The 15,492-nt window shown below is 42.4% G+C and overlaps 1 protein-coding gene across 2 annotated transcripts in view; it reads left to right on the top strand.

Moving 5' to 3' along the window:
* Window positions 1-15,009, top strand: part of mtmr7a (myotubularin related protein 7a) — a 28,875-nt gene extending 13,866 nt beyond the window's left edge. The window contains exons 6-14 of one of the 2 annotated variants that reach the window (XM_029771627.1): window positions 4,391-4,525; window positions 4,850-4,982; window positions 6,819-6,928; window positions 8,000-8,125; window positions 10,490-10,539; window positions 10,683-10,883; window positions 13,202-13,336; window positions 13,517-13,643; window positions 13,798-15,009. In XM_029771627.1, coding sequence (XP_029627487.1) covers window positions 4,391-4,525; window positions 4,850-4,982; window positions 6,819-6,928; window positions 8,000-8,125; window positions 10,490-10,539; window positions 10,683-10,883; window positions 13,202-13,336; window positions 13,517-13,643; window positions 13,798-14,151 — 1,371 coding nt within the window. In that variant the 3' untranslated portion in view covers window positions 14,152-15,009. Of the gene's footprint in view, window positions 1-4,390; window positions 4,526-4,849; window positions 4,983-6,818; window positions 6,929-7,999; window positions 8,126-10,489; window positions 10,540-10,682; window positions 10,884-13,201; window positions 13,337-13,516; window positions 13,644-13,782 lie in introns of both variants that reach the window. The other variant, XM_029771630.1, reaches the window with a different exon arrangement.
* Window positions 15,010-15,492: the final 483 nt, after the last annotated feature.

Genomic DNA, 15,492 nt, shown 5'->3' on the forward strand with positions numbered 1-15,492 from the left:
AGTCCTATATCGACATAACCTGAAAGGCTGCTCAGCAAGGAAAAAGCCACTGCTCCAAAACCGCCATAAAAAAGCCAGACTACGGTTTGCAACTGCACATGGGAACAAAGATCATACTTTTTGGAGAAATGTCCTCTGGTCTGATGAAACAAAAATAGAACTGTTTGGCCATAATGACAATTCTTATGTTTGGAGGAAAAATGGGGAGGCTTGCAAGCCGAAGAAAACCATCCCAACCGTGAAGCACGGGGGTTGCAGCATCATGTTGTGGGGGTGCTTTGCTGCAGAAGGGACAGGTGCACTTCAAAAAATAGATGGCATCATGAGGGAGGGAAATGATGTGGATATATTGAAGCAACATCTCACGACATCAGTCAGGAAGTTAAAGCTTGGTCGCAAATGGGTCTTCCAAATGTACATTGACCCCAAGCATACTTCCAAAGTTGTGGCAAAATGGCTTAAGGACAACAAAGTCAAGGTATTGGAGTGGCCATCACAAAGCCCTCACCTCAATCCTATAGAACATTTGTTGGCAGAACTGAAAAAGCGTGTGTGAGCAAGGAGGCCTACAAACCTGACTCAGTTACACCAGCTCTGTCAGGAGGAATGGGCCAAAATTCACCCAACTTATTGTGGGAAGCTTGTGGAAGGCTACCTGAAACGTTTGACCCAAGTTAAGCAATTTAAAGGCAATGCTACCAAATACTAATTGAGTGTATGTAAACTTCTGACCCACTGGGAATGTGATGAAAGAAATAAAAGCTTAAATAAATCATTCTCTCTACTATTATTCTGACATTTCACATTCTTCAAATAAAGTGGTGATCCTAACTGAGGAATTTTTACTAGGATTAAATGTCAGGAATTGTGAAACTGAGTTTAAATGTATTTGGCTAAGGTGTATGTAAACTTCTGACTTCAACTGTATACTGAGATTTCACACAGGTGGGCTTTATTTAACTAATTATATGACTTCTGAAGGTAATTAGTTGCACCAGATCTTATTTAAGGGCTTCTTAGCAAAGGGGGTGAATACATATGCATGCACCACTTTTCCGTTTTTTATTTTTTAACATTTTATGAAACAAGTTATTTTTTCCATTTCTCTTCACCAATTTGGACTTTTTCGTGTATGTCCCTTACATGATATCCAAATAAAAATCCATTTAAATTACAGGTTGTAATGCAACAAAATAGTAAAAACGCCAAGGGGGATGAATACTTTTCCAAGGCACTGTATGGCTGTGATAAGTTTCAGGCCAGGCTCCTAGCAGTATATATGGCTGTGATAAGGTTCAGGCCAGGCTCCTAGCAGTTTACATGGCTGTGATAAGGTTCAGGCCAGGCTCCAAGCAGTATATATGGCCAAAGCAGCAGCTACTCTTCCTGGGGTCCAGCAAAATGAAGGCAGTTTATACAGATTTCACAACACACTGTGTGCCCTCTGGCCCCTACTCCACCACTACCACATATCTACTGTACTAAATCCATGTGTGTGTGTGTGTGTGTGTGTGTGTGTGTGTGTGTGTGTGTGTGTGTGTGTGTGTGTGCGCGCATGTGTCTGTGCCAATGTTTGTGTTGCTTCACAGTCCCCGCTGCTCCATAAGGTGTTTTTTTAATCTGTTTTTTAAATATAATTTTACTGCTTGCGTCAGTTACTTGATAGTAGTCATGGCTCTATGTAGTACTGTGTGCCTCCCATAGTCTGTTCTGGACTTGGGGACTGTGAAGAGACCTCTTGTGGCATGTCTTGTGGGGTATGTATGGGTGTCTGAGCTGTGTGCCAGTAGTATAGACAGACAGCTTGGTGCATTCAACATGTCAATACCTCTCATAAATAAAAGTAGTGATGAAGTCAATCTCTCCTCCACTTTCAGCCAGGAGAGATTGACATGCATATTATTAATATTAGCTCTCTGTACAACCAAGGGCCAGCCGTGCTGTCCTGTTCTAAGCCCATTGCAATTTTCCTAAGTCCTTTTTTGTGGCACTTGACCACACGACTGAACAGTAGTCAAGGTGTGACAAAACTAGGGCCTGTAGGACCTGCCTTGCTGATAGTGTTGTTAAGAAGGCACAGCATCGCTTTATTATAGACAGACTTCTCCCCATTTTAGCTACTACTGCATCAATATATTTTGACCATGACAGTTTACAATCTAGTGTTACTCCAAGCAGTTTAGTCATCTCAACTTGCTCAATTTCCACATTATTTATTACAATATTTAGTTGAGGTTTAGGTTTTAGTGTGTGTGTGTGTGTTTTGTTCCAAATACAATGCTTTCAGTTTTAGAAATATTTAGGGCTAACTTGTTCCTTGCCACCCACTCTGAAACTAACTGCAGCTCTTTGTTGAGTGTTGCAGTCATTTCAGTCGCTGTAGCAGCTGACGTGTATAGTGTTGAGTCATCCGCATACATATAAACTCTGGCTTTACTCAAAGTCAGTGGCATGTCGTTAGTAAAAATTGAAAAAAGCAAGGTGCCTAAACAGCTACCCTGGGGAATTCCTGATTCTAACTGGATTGTATTTGATAGGCTTCCATTAAAGAACACCCTCTGTGTTCTGTTAGACAAGTAACTCTTTAAGGTTCAGGCCAGGCTCCTAGCAGTATATATGGCTGTGATAAGGTTCAGGTCAGGCTCCTAGCAGTTTACATGGCTATGATTAGCTTCAGGCCAGGCTCCTAGCAGTATATATGGCTGTGATAAGGTTCAGGTCAGGCTCCTAGCAGTTTACATGGCTATGATTAGCTTCAGGCCAGGCTCCTAGCAGTTTACATGGCTATGATAAGCTTCAGGCCAGGCTCCTAGCAGTATACATGGCTGTGATAAGGTTCAGGCCAGGCTCCTTGCAGCATCTAGTTCAGACAGGGCTGGGCTTTTCTTGCACAGGCTTCACTTACCAAGGAAACCTAGGGCTCCCCTCTGATGAACAAATCTTTTCTTTTCAATGCACTTCTATGAAGTACGGTATGAGAGCATGTGTGTCCCAAATAGCACCCTATTCCCTATATAGCACACTACTTTTGACCAGGGCCCAATATGGTGCTATTTGGGATGCAGCCCATGTGTGACTAGAGACCAGAGTTAGGACAGAGTAAATTAGACATACAACCGGCTTCAATCTCTGCACAGGACTGATGACTGCTACATCTGTGTGCCTGTGTATGTACTGTAGAACGTTAAGGACCAGTCTCTATATAAAGCTCATATTGCAGTAGAACGGTAGGGACCAGTCTCTATATAAAGCTCATATTGCAGTAGAACAGTGAGGACCAGTCTCTAAATAATGTTAATATTGCAGTAGAACGGTAGGGACCAGTCTCTAAATAAAGCTCATATTGCAGTAGAACGGTAGGGACCAGTCTCTACATAAAGCTCATATTGCAGTAGAACAGTGAGGACCAGTCTCTATATAAAGCTCATATTGCAGTAGAACAGTGAGGACCAGTCTCTATATAAAGTTCATATTGCAGTAGAACAGTGAGGACCAGTCACTATATAAAGCTCATATTGCAGTAGAACAGTAGGGACCAGTCTCTAAATAAAGCTCATATTGCAGTAGAACAGTGAGGACCAGTCTCTATATAAAGCTCATATTGCAGTAGAACAGTAGGGACCAGTCTCTATATAAAGCTCATATTGCAGTAGAACAGTGAGGACCAGTCTCTATATAAAGCTCATATTGCAGTAGAACAGTGAGGACCAGTCTCTATATAAAGTTCATATTGCAGTAGAACAGTAGGGACCAGTCTCTATATAAAGCTCATATTGCAGTAGAACAGTGAGGACCAGTCTCTATATAAAGCTCATATTGCAGTAGAACAGTAGGGACCAGTCTCTATATAAAGCTCATATTGCAGTAGAACAGTGAGGACCAGTCTCTATATAAAGCTCATATTGCAGTAGAACAGTAGGGACCAGTCTCTATATAAAGCTCATATTGCAGTAGAACAGTGAGGACCAGTCTCTATATAAAGCTCATATTGCAGTAGAACAGTGAGGACCAGTCTCTATATAAAGTTCATATTGCAGCCTGGGTTAGAGTGTTTTATGTGTGAGGTCAGGTTCCCAGGGTTCAGTGTTCAGATGTGGCTCTGTTCTCCCTGCTGCTCTGTATGTATGATCTGTGGGGGACAAGTCACTCTGGGAACCACACAGGGGTCGCTGGCCCAATATCCCCCACGCCTCATACAAAAATATGAAATTGTGCAGTTGCTGTATTACGCCAAGACATAATCACCACGGTAAATGTAGGTTTCTGTCCTAGAAATATGCATCAGCAGTGTGAATATGTCATTATTCATACTGTATAGTACAACAGGGCTACTGTATAGTATATTGTCTTGTTTTTAGAGTAAGGCCTCTCCCTTCCACCCCCTTCCCAGGCTGCCATCTGTCGTAGCAGTCAGCCCCTGTCTGGCTTCAGTGCCCGCTGCCTGGAGGATGAGCAGATGCTGGAGGCCATCGTGAGGTCCAACCCCCGTAGTGACTTCATGTATGTGGTGGACACCAGGCCCAAGGTGAGCCCCTGGCCACAGGGCCAATGGAAGTCCATCAACAACGTCCATTCTGTATATTCAGGTGGAGCTTTGTTTTTCAATGCAGCATTTTGCCAGCTGGGCCCTGAGGCCAGGGGTTCATCTTGGGCCTGGTGTCAGCTGGTCAAGCTCACATTAAATGCCTGGCTTCATGCCGTTCAGAACATGCACAACATGTAAACGAACAGGGGCAACCTTCATCCTAACTTTAACATGCGGAAGCATTGCTCCATCTAGTTTTTAAAAGTCATGTCTCTCTGAGAATTTCTCTTTGATAAAACATGTATGTACTGTATGTCTTTCCAGCTGAATGCAATGGCAAACCGAGCAGCAGGGAAAGGCTATGAAAACGAAGACAACTACTCCAACATCAAGTTTCAGTTCATAGGCATTGAGAACATCCACGTGATGAGGAACAGCCTCCAGAAAATGCTAGAAGGTATGAATCGGGTCAACTCCCACAGTGTTGGAGGCCTGTAGCAGATCATCTTACATTGCATCCATATGAATACTCTACAGTCGGCCAGCGAGCTATCACTCTGTGGCTCACTAGACCTCGTTCAGCCATAAAAGCCAATCTCGGTGTTGTTCAGTACATCACTGAGAGCTTGATTTCAGAGAATGCCAAAGTAATATTCACTCACAGCCACAGGTTTGTTTTGTCTACTGTCTCTCAACTTTATTAAACCCAATACAGTTCCAGACTGGATTAGTCTTGATCCCTCCAATGTGATCCCACTTCATTCTCTTTAAGTGGAATCAATATACCAGGTCCCCTGCCACCCCTGTGGCTTTAATATGCAGCGATGCAGACTGCTCTGCTCTGCAATCAGGACTTAGGTTGACCCATAGGAGCGTTTCTGGGTAATGTGCAGGGCCAGGAAGACATTGAATCCATCTGGATTTCATCTGCAAACTATTTTTGTTTCCTGGAGTGGCCGATTTGGGACCTTTTTCCCCTTAAGAGGGAGACGGAGGGCGTGAGAATTATGTGATTTAGCGTATGAAAAATAATATCTGGCTTTAGCTGTGATAACTCCTTGCCCCCTGGAAACACAAGGGAGTCTATGGGTTCTGAAGAATGCAAGAGAGAGGCTTTGTCCTGCAACAGATTGCATGGCAATGCAGTAGATAGCTATGTCAGTTCAAAAAAATGTTTTCATTATTCTTCAGAGAACAATAGTTTCTGGGAAATTAGCCCGTGCTGTAAAACCAAGGTTGACTGAACCCGTTCACCTGCAGGCTCCAGCTGCCTGTTGTAGAGTCACACGTCAGGTGGGCTCATGGGTCAGTGCACTAATGTTGTCTGGAAGTACAGTACTCAGGGTCACACACACACGTCAACACATCTGTCAGCCCACCCCTCTGTGTACCCCTGTCAACTCTTAATAGCCGTGTGGAGAGATGGATGTTTTTGTTGGGAGTTGGCAAATCTACAAATGATCATTGAAAATATTAGTGTTTATTTGAAAACTTTCCTTCATTAACCGAGCTGTCAACACTGGAGAAACTCTGGAAACATTATTTTGTCACAACTGACAAATTATTGATCTTAAACTTTCAAATTGAAAATGAAATGTTGCAAGGAAAACAAATCACGTAATGCATTAAGCTGTAAGCTGTATGCTGCAGAATTGGGTCTGCATTTATTTGCCTGTCTTCTGTCTCAATATTTAAAGCCATGTCCAGTGTCAAATGGCCTGTGTCAATATTGACTCAAGAGTCCCCAACATCATATTGGGAAGAAAGCTGATCTATTTTCTGAACATACAGTACCAGTCAAAAGTTTGGACACACCTACTCATTCCAGGGTTTTTCTTTGTTTTTACTATTTTCTACATTGTAGAATAACAGAAGACATCGAAACTATGAAATAACACATATGGAATCATGTAGTAACCAAAAAAGTGTTGAACAAATCAAAATATATTTTAGATTATTCAAAGTAGCCACCCTTTGCCTTGATGACAGCTTTGTATTTTGATTTGTTTAATACTTTTTTGGTTACTACAAGATTCCATATGTGTTATTTCATAGTTTTGATGTCTTCACTATTATTCTACAATGTAGAAAATAGTAAACAAAGAAAAACCTTGAATTTCAAAGTTTTCCAGAAATCCCGTTTAGAAGATTCCTGGAATCAGAAAGGAATAAGCAGAAAATCTTTGAATCCTCCAATCATGATTTCTGGAAAACCTGTGAATTATGGGGAAGTTACTGGAATTTGTAACCGTATTCGTGTCTACCACTGACCCCGGTGTGTTTTCCCCTGCAGTGAGTGAGGCATGGTCCCCCTCCATGTCAGAGTTCCTGGAGGGTCTGGAAAGCTCAGGCTGGCTAAAACACATCAAAGCTGTCCTGGACGCTGGCATCTTCATCGCCAAGGTTAGTCTGTCTGGACGGTAATCCCCTCTGTCTGTCTCAGTGCTACACTTAACCCTCCTATTGTGTTCGTTTCATGTTAATTAATTCTGTGTTCCCGGTCCAAAATGACCATTATAGCTGATTATAAATCCATAATAATATCACCTAATCACCTAATGGTGTGTTAGATCTTTTTATCAACTTAAAAAACTGTTCACAAGAACTTATCTTCTATTTGCTATTTATGGCCTGTAGACCTCATTGACCTGAGCTCATATAACTCGTATTTGAGTTAAAAAAGCACAATGTATGGATTATTTTGACTATAACAAATACTCAGATGAAACATATTGTGCTATTTATCACAGACTACTTTGTGTCAAAGTTTAACAAGGACTCTCCTCCTCACCAGTGTCATGATCAATGATATGATCAAGACCCTCACATACACTATATCGTTTGGTCATTGTGCTGCCACAGAATTAATTGTGAGCAAGGCCTCAAAAAAGCTTTATATACCAGAGCTGTGAGAAAACTTCAATATATTATTGAAACAATGTTACGGTTGTTTGTGAGAATGCCAACAGGTGTGGTTCCTGTGGGGGTTGCCATGAAAGTGTGTGTGTGTGTGTGTGTGTGTGTGTGTGTGTGTGTGTGTGTGTGTGTGTGTGTGTGTGTGTGTGTGTGTGTGTGTGTGTGTGTTCAAACACACATGCATGTGGGGGTATGGGAGAGGCAGTGTGTCCATCTGATGAATGGGCATATGCCTGAACTCAATTTTATACACTAATTGTTAGTCTCACCCATTCATTTCTAATGACCGGTCATTTTTGACTGGGAACACCACAGGTGTACAAAAGTTAAATAAAACACCCAAAATGTAATGAAAATCATCAAAATAGATGTTTTGTGCGTTCAGATGCCCTGTGTGGACAAAGTCATTGAACCTTATGACAATCAGATTAAATGAACTACATTTTTCAGAGAGAAAACTTGTAAATCGGTCCAATTCGACGGGAACACAGCAGGAGGGTTAAGTTATTGTTTCTCAGTCTCTATCTCTCTCTCGTGTCTGTGTGCATGCATGTGTAGGCCGTTGCAGAGGATGGCGTCAGTGTCTTGGTCCACTGCTCAGACGGTTGGGATCGTACTGCTCAGGTGTGCTCTGTGGCCTCTGTGCTCCTGGACCCCTACTACAGGACTCTCAAAGGACTCATGGTACATCCCCTACTGTCTTTCTGAGCAGGGTATCTGCATATTCACTAGTGTATGTCTTGAACCTGTAGTCAGTTTATAGTGTATGGGTTCATGTACAGTGGGGGAAAAAAGTATTTCATCCCCTGCTGATTTTGTACTTTTGCCCACTTACAAAGAAATGATCAGTATGTCAACATACTACTTTTAATGGTAGGTTTATTTGAACAGTGAGAGACAGAATAACAACAAAAAAATCCAGAAAAACGCATGTCAAAAATGTTATAAAATGATTTGCATTTTAATGGGGGAAATAAGTATTTGACCCCTCTGCAAAACATGACTTAGTACTTGGTGGCAAAACCCTTGTTGGCAATCACAGATGTCAGACGTTTCTTGTAGTTGGCCACCAGGTTTGCACACATCTCAGGAGGGATTTTGTCCCACTCCTCTTTGCAGATCTTTTCCAAGTCATTAAGGTTTCGAGGCTGACGTTTGGCAACTCCAACCTTCAGCTCCCTCCACAGATTTTCTATGGGATTAAGGTCTGGAGACTGGCTAGGCCACTCCAGGACCTTAATGTGCTTCTTCTTGAGCCACTCCTTTGTTGCCTTAGCCGTGTGTTTTGGGTCATTGTCATGCTGGAATACCCATCCACGACCCATTTTGAATGAGCCTGGCTGAGGGAAGGATGTTCTCACCCAAGATTTGACGGTACATGGCCCCATCCATCGTCCCTTTGATGCAGTGAAGTTGTCCTGTCCCCTTAGCAGAGAAACATCCCCAAAGCATAATGTTTCCACCTCCATGTTTGACTGGGGAGATGATGTTCTTGGGGTCATAGGCAGCATTCCTCCTCCTCCAAACACGGCGAGTTGAGTTGATGCCAAAGAGCTCCATTTTGGTCTCATCTGACCACAACACTTTCACCAGTTGTCCTCTGAATCATTCAGATGTTCATTGGCAAACTTCAGACGGGCATGTATATGTATTCTTGAGCAGGGGGACCTTGCGGGCGCTGCAGGATTTCAGTCCTTGTGTGTAACCAAGTGTTTTCTTGGTGACTATGGTCCCAGCTGCCTTGAGATCATTGACAAGATTCTCCCGTGTAGTTCTGGGCTGATTCCTCACCGTTCTCATGATCATTGCAACCCCACGAGGTGAGATCTTGCATGGAGCCTAAGGCCGAGGGATATTGACAGTTCTTTTGTGTTTCTTCCATTTGCGAATAATCGCACCAAATGTTGTCACCTTCTCACCAAGCTGCTTGGTGATGGTCTTGTAGCCCATTCCAGCCTTGTGTAGGTCTACAATCTTGTCCCTGACATCCTTGGAGAGCTCTTTGGTCTTGGCCATGGTGGAGAGTTTGGAATCTGATTGATTGATTGCTTCTGTGGACAGATGTCTTTTTTACAGTTAACAAGCTGCGGTTAGGAGCACTCCCTTTAAGAGTGTGCTCCTAATCTCAGCTCGTTACCTGTATAAAAGACACCTGGGAGCCAGAAATCTTTCTGATTGAGAGGGGGTCAAATACTTATTTCCCTCATTAAAATGCAAATCAATTTATAACATTTTAGACATGCGTTTTTCTGGATTTTTTTGTTGTTATTCTGTCTCTCACTGTTCAAATAAACCTACCATTAAAATTATAGACTGATCATTTCTTTGTCAGTGGGCAAACATACAAAATCAGCAGGGGATCAAATACTTCCCCCCCCCACTGTATGTCATATTCATAGAAAAATTACCATAACTATTATATCATACAAACAGCTCTTAACACGTGATCAGCAGGTTTCTAATGATTCATCTTTAAAGCATCCTCTACCTAGTAGCCACTAGCGCTCAATACGTGTTTGAATATATGGCTCTTCATTTGAAATGAAGAACATTCCTTTTGCCTTTGTTTCTGGCTATGTTTAAGTTTTTCACATTTTTATTGACATGTAAGCACATTGATGTTGACATACTGCTCAATTACGGTGTGATTGTAGTTGATCACGTCCTCTTGGATGGTAATGTAAGTAGGTCCGTGCTGTGCTTATGGTTCTGGATTCTTTGATCATGAGGATTTGCTCTGTCTGACTGGGTTTCTGCCAAAAGGCATCTCCATGGAAAAAAAGTTACTGCGACAGGAAGCCTGACTTCTTACAATCATCTTGAGACTTAGTAGAAAACCACCCCACACATTGGGTGAGGAAGTTCAAGCTCTCTCATGGTACAAACTGTCTCTCTCTCTCTCTAATATTTGTACTCTTTACTGTCCAAGTGTAAGCGGTGAAACAAAGATGAAAGTGATGAAACAGGTTTAGACCCAAGTTATATACAAATAACACCTTCTGGCATCCTCATGCATAAGTAAATCATATTTTATTCCCCTGTATTCAGGTTCTCATTGAAAGAGACTGGGTTTCCTTTGGACACAAGTTCTCTCACAGGTGTGAACTATTGTGTTTTCTTGCAGATATAATTATTTCCTTTAACAACAAAATCAAAAGTTGTACACTATATAGGGAATAGGGTGCCATTTGGGACACAGGCTAAGACTGATTCCATATGCCATGTTGACCTCTCCCCTCAGATACAACCACCTGGATGGAGACCCCAAGGAGGTGTCCCCGGTCATAGACCAGTTCCTGGAGTGTGTGTGGCAGCTGTCGGAACAGTTCCCCTGTGCCTTCGAGTACAATGAGAGGTTCCTCATCACCATTCACAACCACATCTACTCCTGCCAGTACGGAAACTTCATAGGCAATAACCAGAAGGAGAGGACGGAGCTTAGGTAATAACCAGAAGGAGAGGGTGGAGCTCAGGTAATAACCAGAAGGAGAGGGCGGAGCTAAGGTAATAACCAGAAGGAGAGGTCGGATCTTAGGTAATAACCAGAAGGAGAGGGCAGAGCTTATGTAATAACCAGACGGAGAGGGCGGAGCTTAGGTAATAACCAGACAGAGAGGGCGGAGCTAAGGTAATAACCAGAAGGAGAGGGCGGGGCTTAGGCAATAACCAGAAGGAGAAGTCGGAGCTTAGGTAATAACCAGAAGGAGAGGGCGGAGCTTAGGTAATAACCAGAAGGAGAAGTCGGAGCTTAGGTAATAACCAGAAGGAGAGGGCGGAGCTTAGGTAATAACCAGAAGGAGAAGTCGGAGCTTAGGTGATAACCAGAAGGAGAGGGCGGAGCTTAGGTAATAACCAGAAAGCGAGGGTGGAGCTAATGTAATAGATAGAAGTCTGTCATTTTGCCGTTCCTTGTCTTGAATTTTTGAAACTGACTGTGACTTCACACATAACTAATTTAAACTATTTACTGAAATGTTAAGGCTTTTTTGCTTATTATTTCAGATGAATTGGTGTCAATCTCCATAGTGTTAAAATTCACCTAACATGAGACACAGATTTAAACAAATAGGCCTATTGGACTAGCCAATACAAGATATATAAACAGGTTCAGTCAGACCTGACAAAAGAGACGAGGAATTCACACACACATTCTTTCTTTCTCAGTCAGAATCATTTTGGAATGTTACATTTTGTGTTGAGCTGTAGTTGGTCGGTGCCGTTTTTATGAGAATGGCCTTATTTCTATTACAGCATATTGGATGACTGTCATTCATATTCCATTCACCCAGCTCAATGTAACAGCGATAGGTTTAGGCTACTACATCATACTCAAATTTTCCCTATACCCATCATGAGGTTGCTACAACCTAGCCTATGAATGAAAGTTTACAACATAGGTGCACTGGTTGAGAGAAATTTGAGTAATCCAGGTGACAGACATTGACACATTCAATACTGTCTTGCACACTCTTGCCTGCATCTAGCTGATCTAGGGTGTAATCAACAAGTGTTTCTATTAGACAAATGTAGGTATGTTTATCCTCGTTTCGTTCTGTTTGGCTCTGTTTAACTGCTATACCGTTGTCACCATATTAGCTAACGTCAAGTAAACATAGCTACTAGAACGAACGCGTTAGTAAACCTGCTACAATCATGCAGTACAGTGTACAGTTACAGCAGCAAGCAGTTTAGCAATTACACTGGCGTGCTCAGGTGGCAATAAATTAATAAAGCCAAAAGCTTACCTTGACTTAGAAGAGTTCCAGTGTTGGATAGCCATAGGTAACATAGCATCCTTCTCTGTTTGAGCCGGAGTAAGTGAAAGTGAATTTGTTTTTAGAAATATAGCTAAACTCTTTGAAAAAGGGGTTCCATAAAGGTTCTTCGGCTGTCCCCATAGGAGAACCATTTTTGGTTCCAGGTAGAACTCTTTTGGGTGCTAGCTAGCTGTAGCTTATGCTTTCAGTACTAGATTCATTCTCTGATCCTTTTATTGGGTGGACAACATGTCAGTTCATGCTGCAAGAACTCTGATAGGTTGGAGGAGGTCCTCTGGAAGTTGTCATAATTACTGTGTAAGTCTAGGGAAGGGGGTGAGAACCACAAGCTTCCTTAGTTTTGTATTGAAGTCAATGTACCCAGAGGAGGACGGAAACTAGCTGTAGCTTTTTAATCAATTATTTGGTGACATGTATAGTTTTATCTAAAAAGGATTTTATCGAATTCACTGAGGAGTATGGTCCTCCCCTTTCTCTTCTGAGAAGCCTCCACTGGTTGACATGTGTGGTGTGTTTTGTGTTGAGCTGTAGTTGACATGTGTGATGTGTGTGGCTGTATTTGACATGTGTGATGTGTGTGGCTGTAGTTGACATGTGTGATGTGTGTGGCTGTAGTTGACATGTGTGGCTGTAGTTGACATGTGTGATGTGTGTGGCTGTAGTTGACATGTGTGATGTGTGTGGCTGTAGTTGACATGTGTGGCTGTAGTTGACATGTGTGATGTGTGTGGCTGTAGTTGACATGTGTGATGTGTGTGGCTGTAGTTGACATGTGTGATGTTTGTGGCTGTAGTTGACATGTGTGGCTGTAGTTGACATGTGTGATGTTTGTGGCTGTAGTTGACATGTGTGATGTGTGTGGCTGTAGTTGACATGTGTGATGTTTGTGGCTGTAGTTGACATGTGTGATGTGTGTGTCTAGTTGACATGTGTGATGTTTGTGTCTATAGTTGACATGTGAGATGTGTTTTTGTGTTCTCAGGCATCAGGAGAAGACCCATTCTCTGTGGACCTACTTGTGGGAGAACAGGACTGACTACATCAACCCCCTGTACAGACCTGACCACAGCCAGACTCAGGGGGTTCTGCGCCCAGTTACCGCCCCCTACTGTTTTAAGTAGGTTGTGCATATTTAAGGACAAGTAGTATTTCGCCACTATTTTTCTCAACTGTATTGAATATGTATAATTTGTGTGTGTGTGTGTGTGTGTGTGTGTGTGTGTGTGTGTGTGTGTGTGTGTGTGTGTGTGTGTGTGTGTGTGTGTGTGTGTGTGTGTGTGTGTGTGTGTGTGTGTAGGTTCTGGAGGGCCTTATACAACCGTTTTGACAGAGGCATGCATCCTCGCCAGTCTGTGATAGACTACCTGATGGCCGTCAGAGAGGAGACACAGCAGCTGGAGGAGCAGCTTGTCTCCCATGAGGAGGTAAGGCAGGACAGGAGGGCTGATGATATAGGCTATGTCCCAAATCACACTCTATTCCCTATTTCGTGCACTACTTTTGACCAGGGCCATTTGATTGAAGTCGCTGTTCTTGTTTTCGTTTTTTTCTAATATTATGTAGTGTTATCCATCCTAGAAAATAGCCATGTTGGAGAAGGAGCAGGGGAAGAGCATCCAGACAAAAACTAACACGCTGGATAGGAGCCATGCGGTGTGGGTCTCTCCCCCCTCAGAGAGCTGCCTGGGTTTGGCCAACACCCCAGGGGACTACAGCGGACTGGGAGACTTCCTCACTTCATCACCCTGCCAGCAGACGGGGTCAGAGAGCAGTCTCCTGATCCTCCCCCAACCAGGGGAGCGCCCCAAACCCTCCGACCCAGACCTCTCCACCAACAGTGATGACCAACAGTCGGGCATAGCAGACCTCAGCACCCCGCCAAGTGAGGACAGTGCCAAGGACCCTGATGAGGCTGCCTACTCTGCTGCCTGAGCAGTAGTGACATTAATGTTGTCAGAGGGAAGAGAGATGCACTTTAATGGGCAATTGCGCAATGGGTATTATAAACTGACTAACTGTTGGGAATGATAGTGGATCTGATCTGTATGTGTGTTATTTGTGTAGAGTTTTTACTTTTCATGTGGTTTATGGTATTCCATACTTAAGAAGTTAGCTACAACAATGAATGGATTTCATCAGAGGCTTTACAATGAAATAAAATATTTAATGTTATATATTTATGCAAATGTGTAATATGATAATAATATATTTAAAAATTTAATTTGGACTAAAAATCTTTCAAGTGCACTGTAAACCAAAACATGATATCAAATGCCAAATGTATCATTACACTCCTGCAGTAAACCTCTCCTAATTTAGTGTCGTTTTATAACCAAAGCCAGTCCATCTGGTTCACTGGGCTCATTGTGCATGCTGCAACTCACGAAGCTACTGAACCAACCCAGCAGGCTGTAGCATGTGGAGATATTGGCATGCTAGTACTAGGGGACGGACACACAGGGAGGAGAGGAGCTTTGTGCATCTCACCCAACAAAATGATCACAAGTCTGTTCAAACAGTACCTGTCAAAGCACAGGTACTGACTGTCTTGTGGAATAATATCTACTGCTATTGTAAGCATTGCATGTTGTTTTATTTGTATAAAGAATATACATAATATGTCCTACAATCTATATCCTATTTCAAAGAAATATTTCAACATAAATATTTCGTTTTATTTAATTAATTTGTAAATGGATTTATTTGATTGTGTTAAAAGTTCACTAGAAAATACCACTATAAAGCTTTAAGAGGACTTGTGCATTAAATAAAGATTGAACATTCTTGGGATTAAGACTTTTGCCTTACCTTATCAACAAAAAGTATATTCATGAAAGTTAATTCAACATTCAAGTTTTTGATGGATATTTTCTGCTTGCTTATGCTACGTTCATAACTAAGTGGGAAGGTGGTATTTACCCATACGCCTGGGAAAAATCCACTTGAATACCCCTCCAACTCAATTACTGAGCTCCTACTTCTCCCACATGCTGGACCAGGGTTGCCTACTCCTTGTATACATCATCCAACTAAATGCTTAGTATAATGGGGATCCTGTTTTCTGGAAACAATGCCTACAGTACCGTGGACCACCTTCAGCTTGAAATCCTCAATGCAAAGGTGGAGTTGTTCTCCCCTGGTAGTTATGGCCCTGCTCTGTATGGATATTTTTGCCCACCCCCACAATGTACATTTTTTTCAACATTTACATTTAAGTCGTTTAGCAGACACTCTTATCCAGAGCCACTTACAGTAGTGAATGCATACATTTCA

This window comes from Salmo trutta, chromosome 13, assembly GCF_901001165.1.
Source record: "Salmo trutta chromosome 13, fSalTru1.1, whole genome shotgun sequence".
Classification (NCBI taxonomy): domain Eukaryota; kingdom Metazoa; phylum Chordata; class Actinopteri; order Salmoniformes; family Salmonidae; genus Salmo; species Salmo trutta.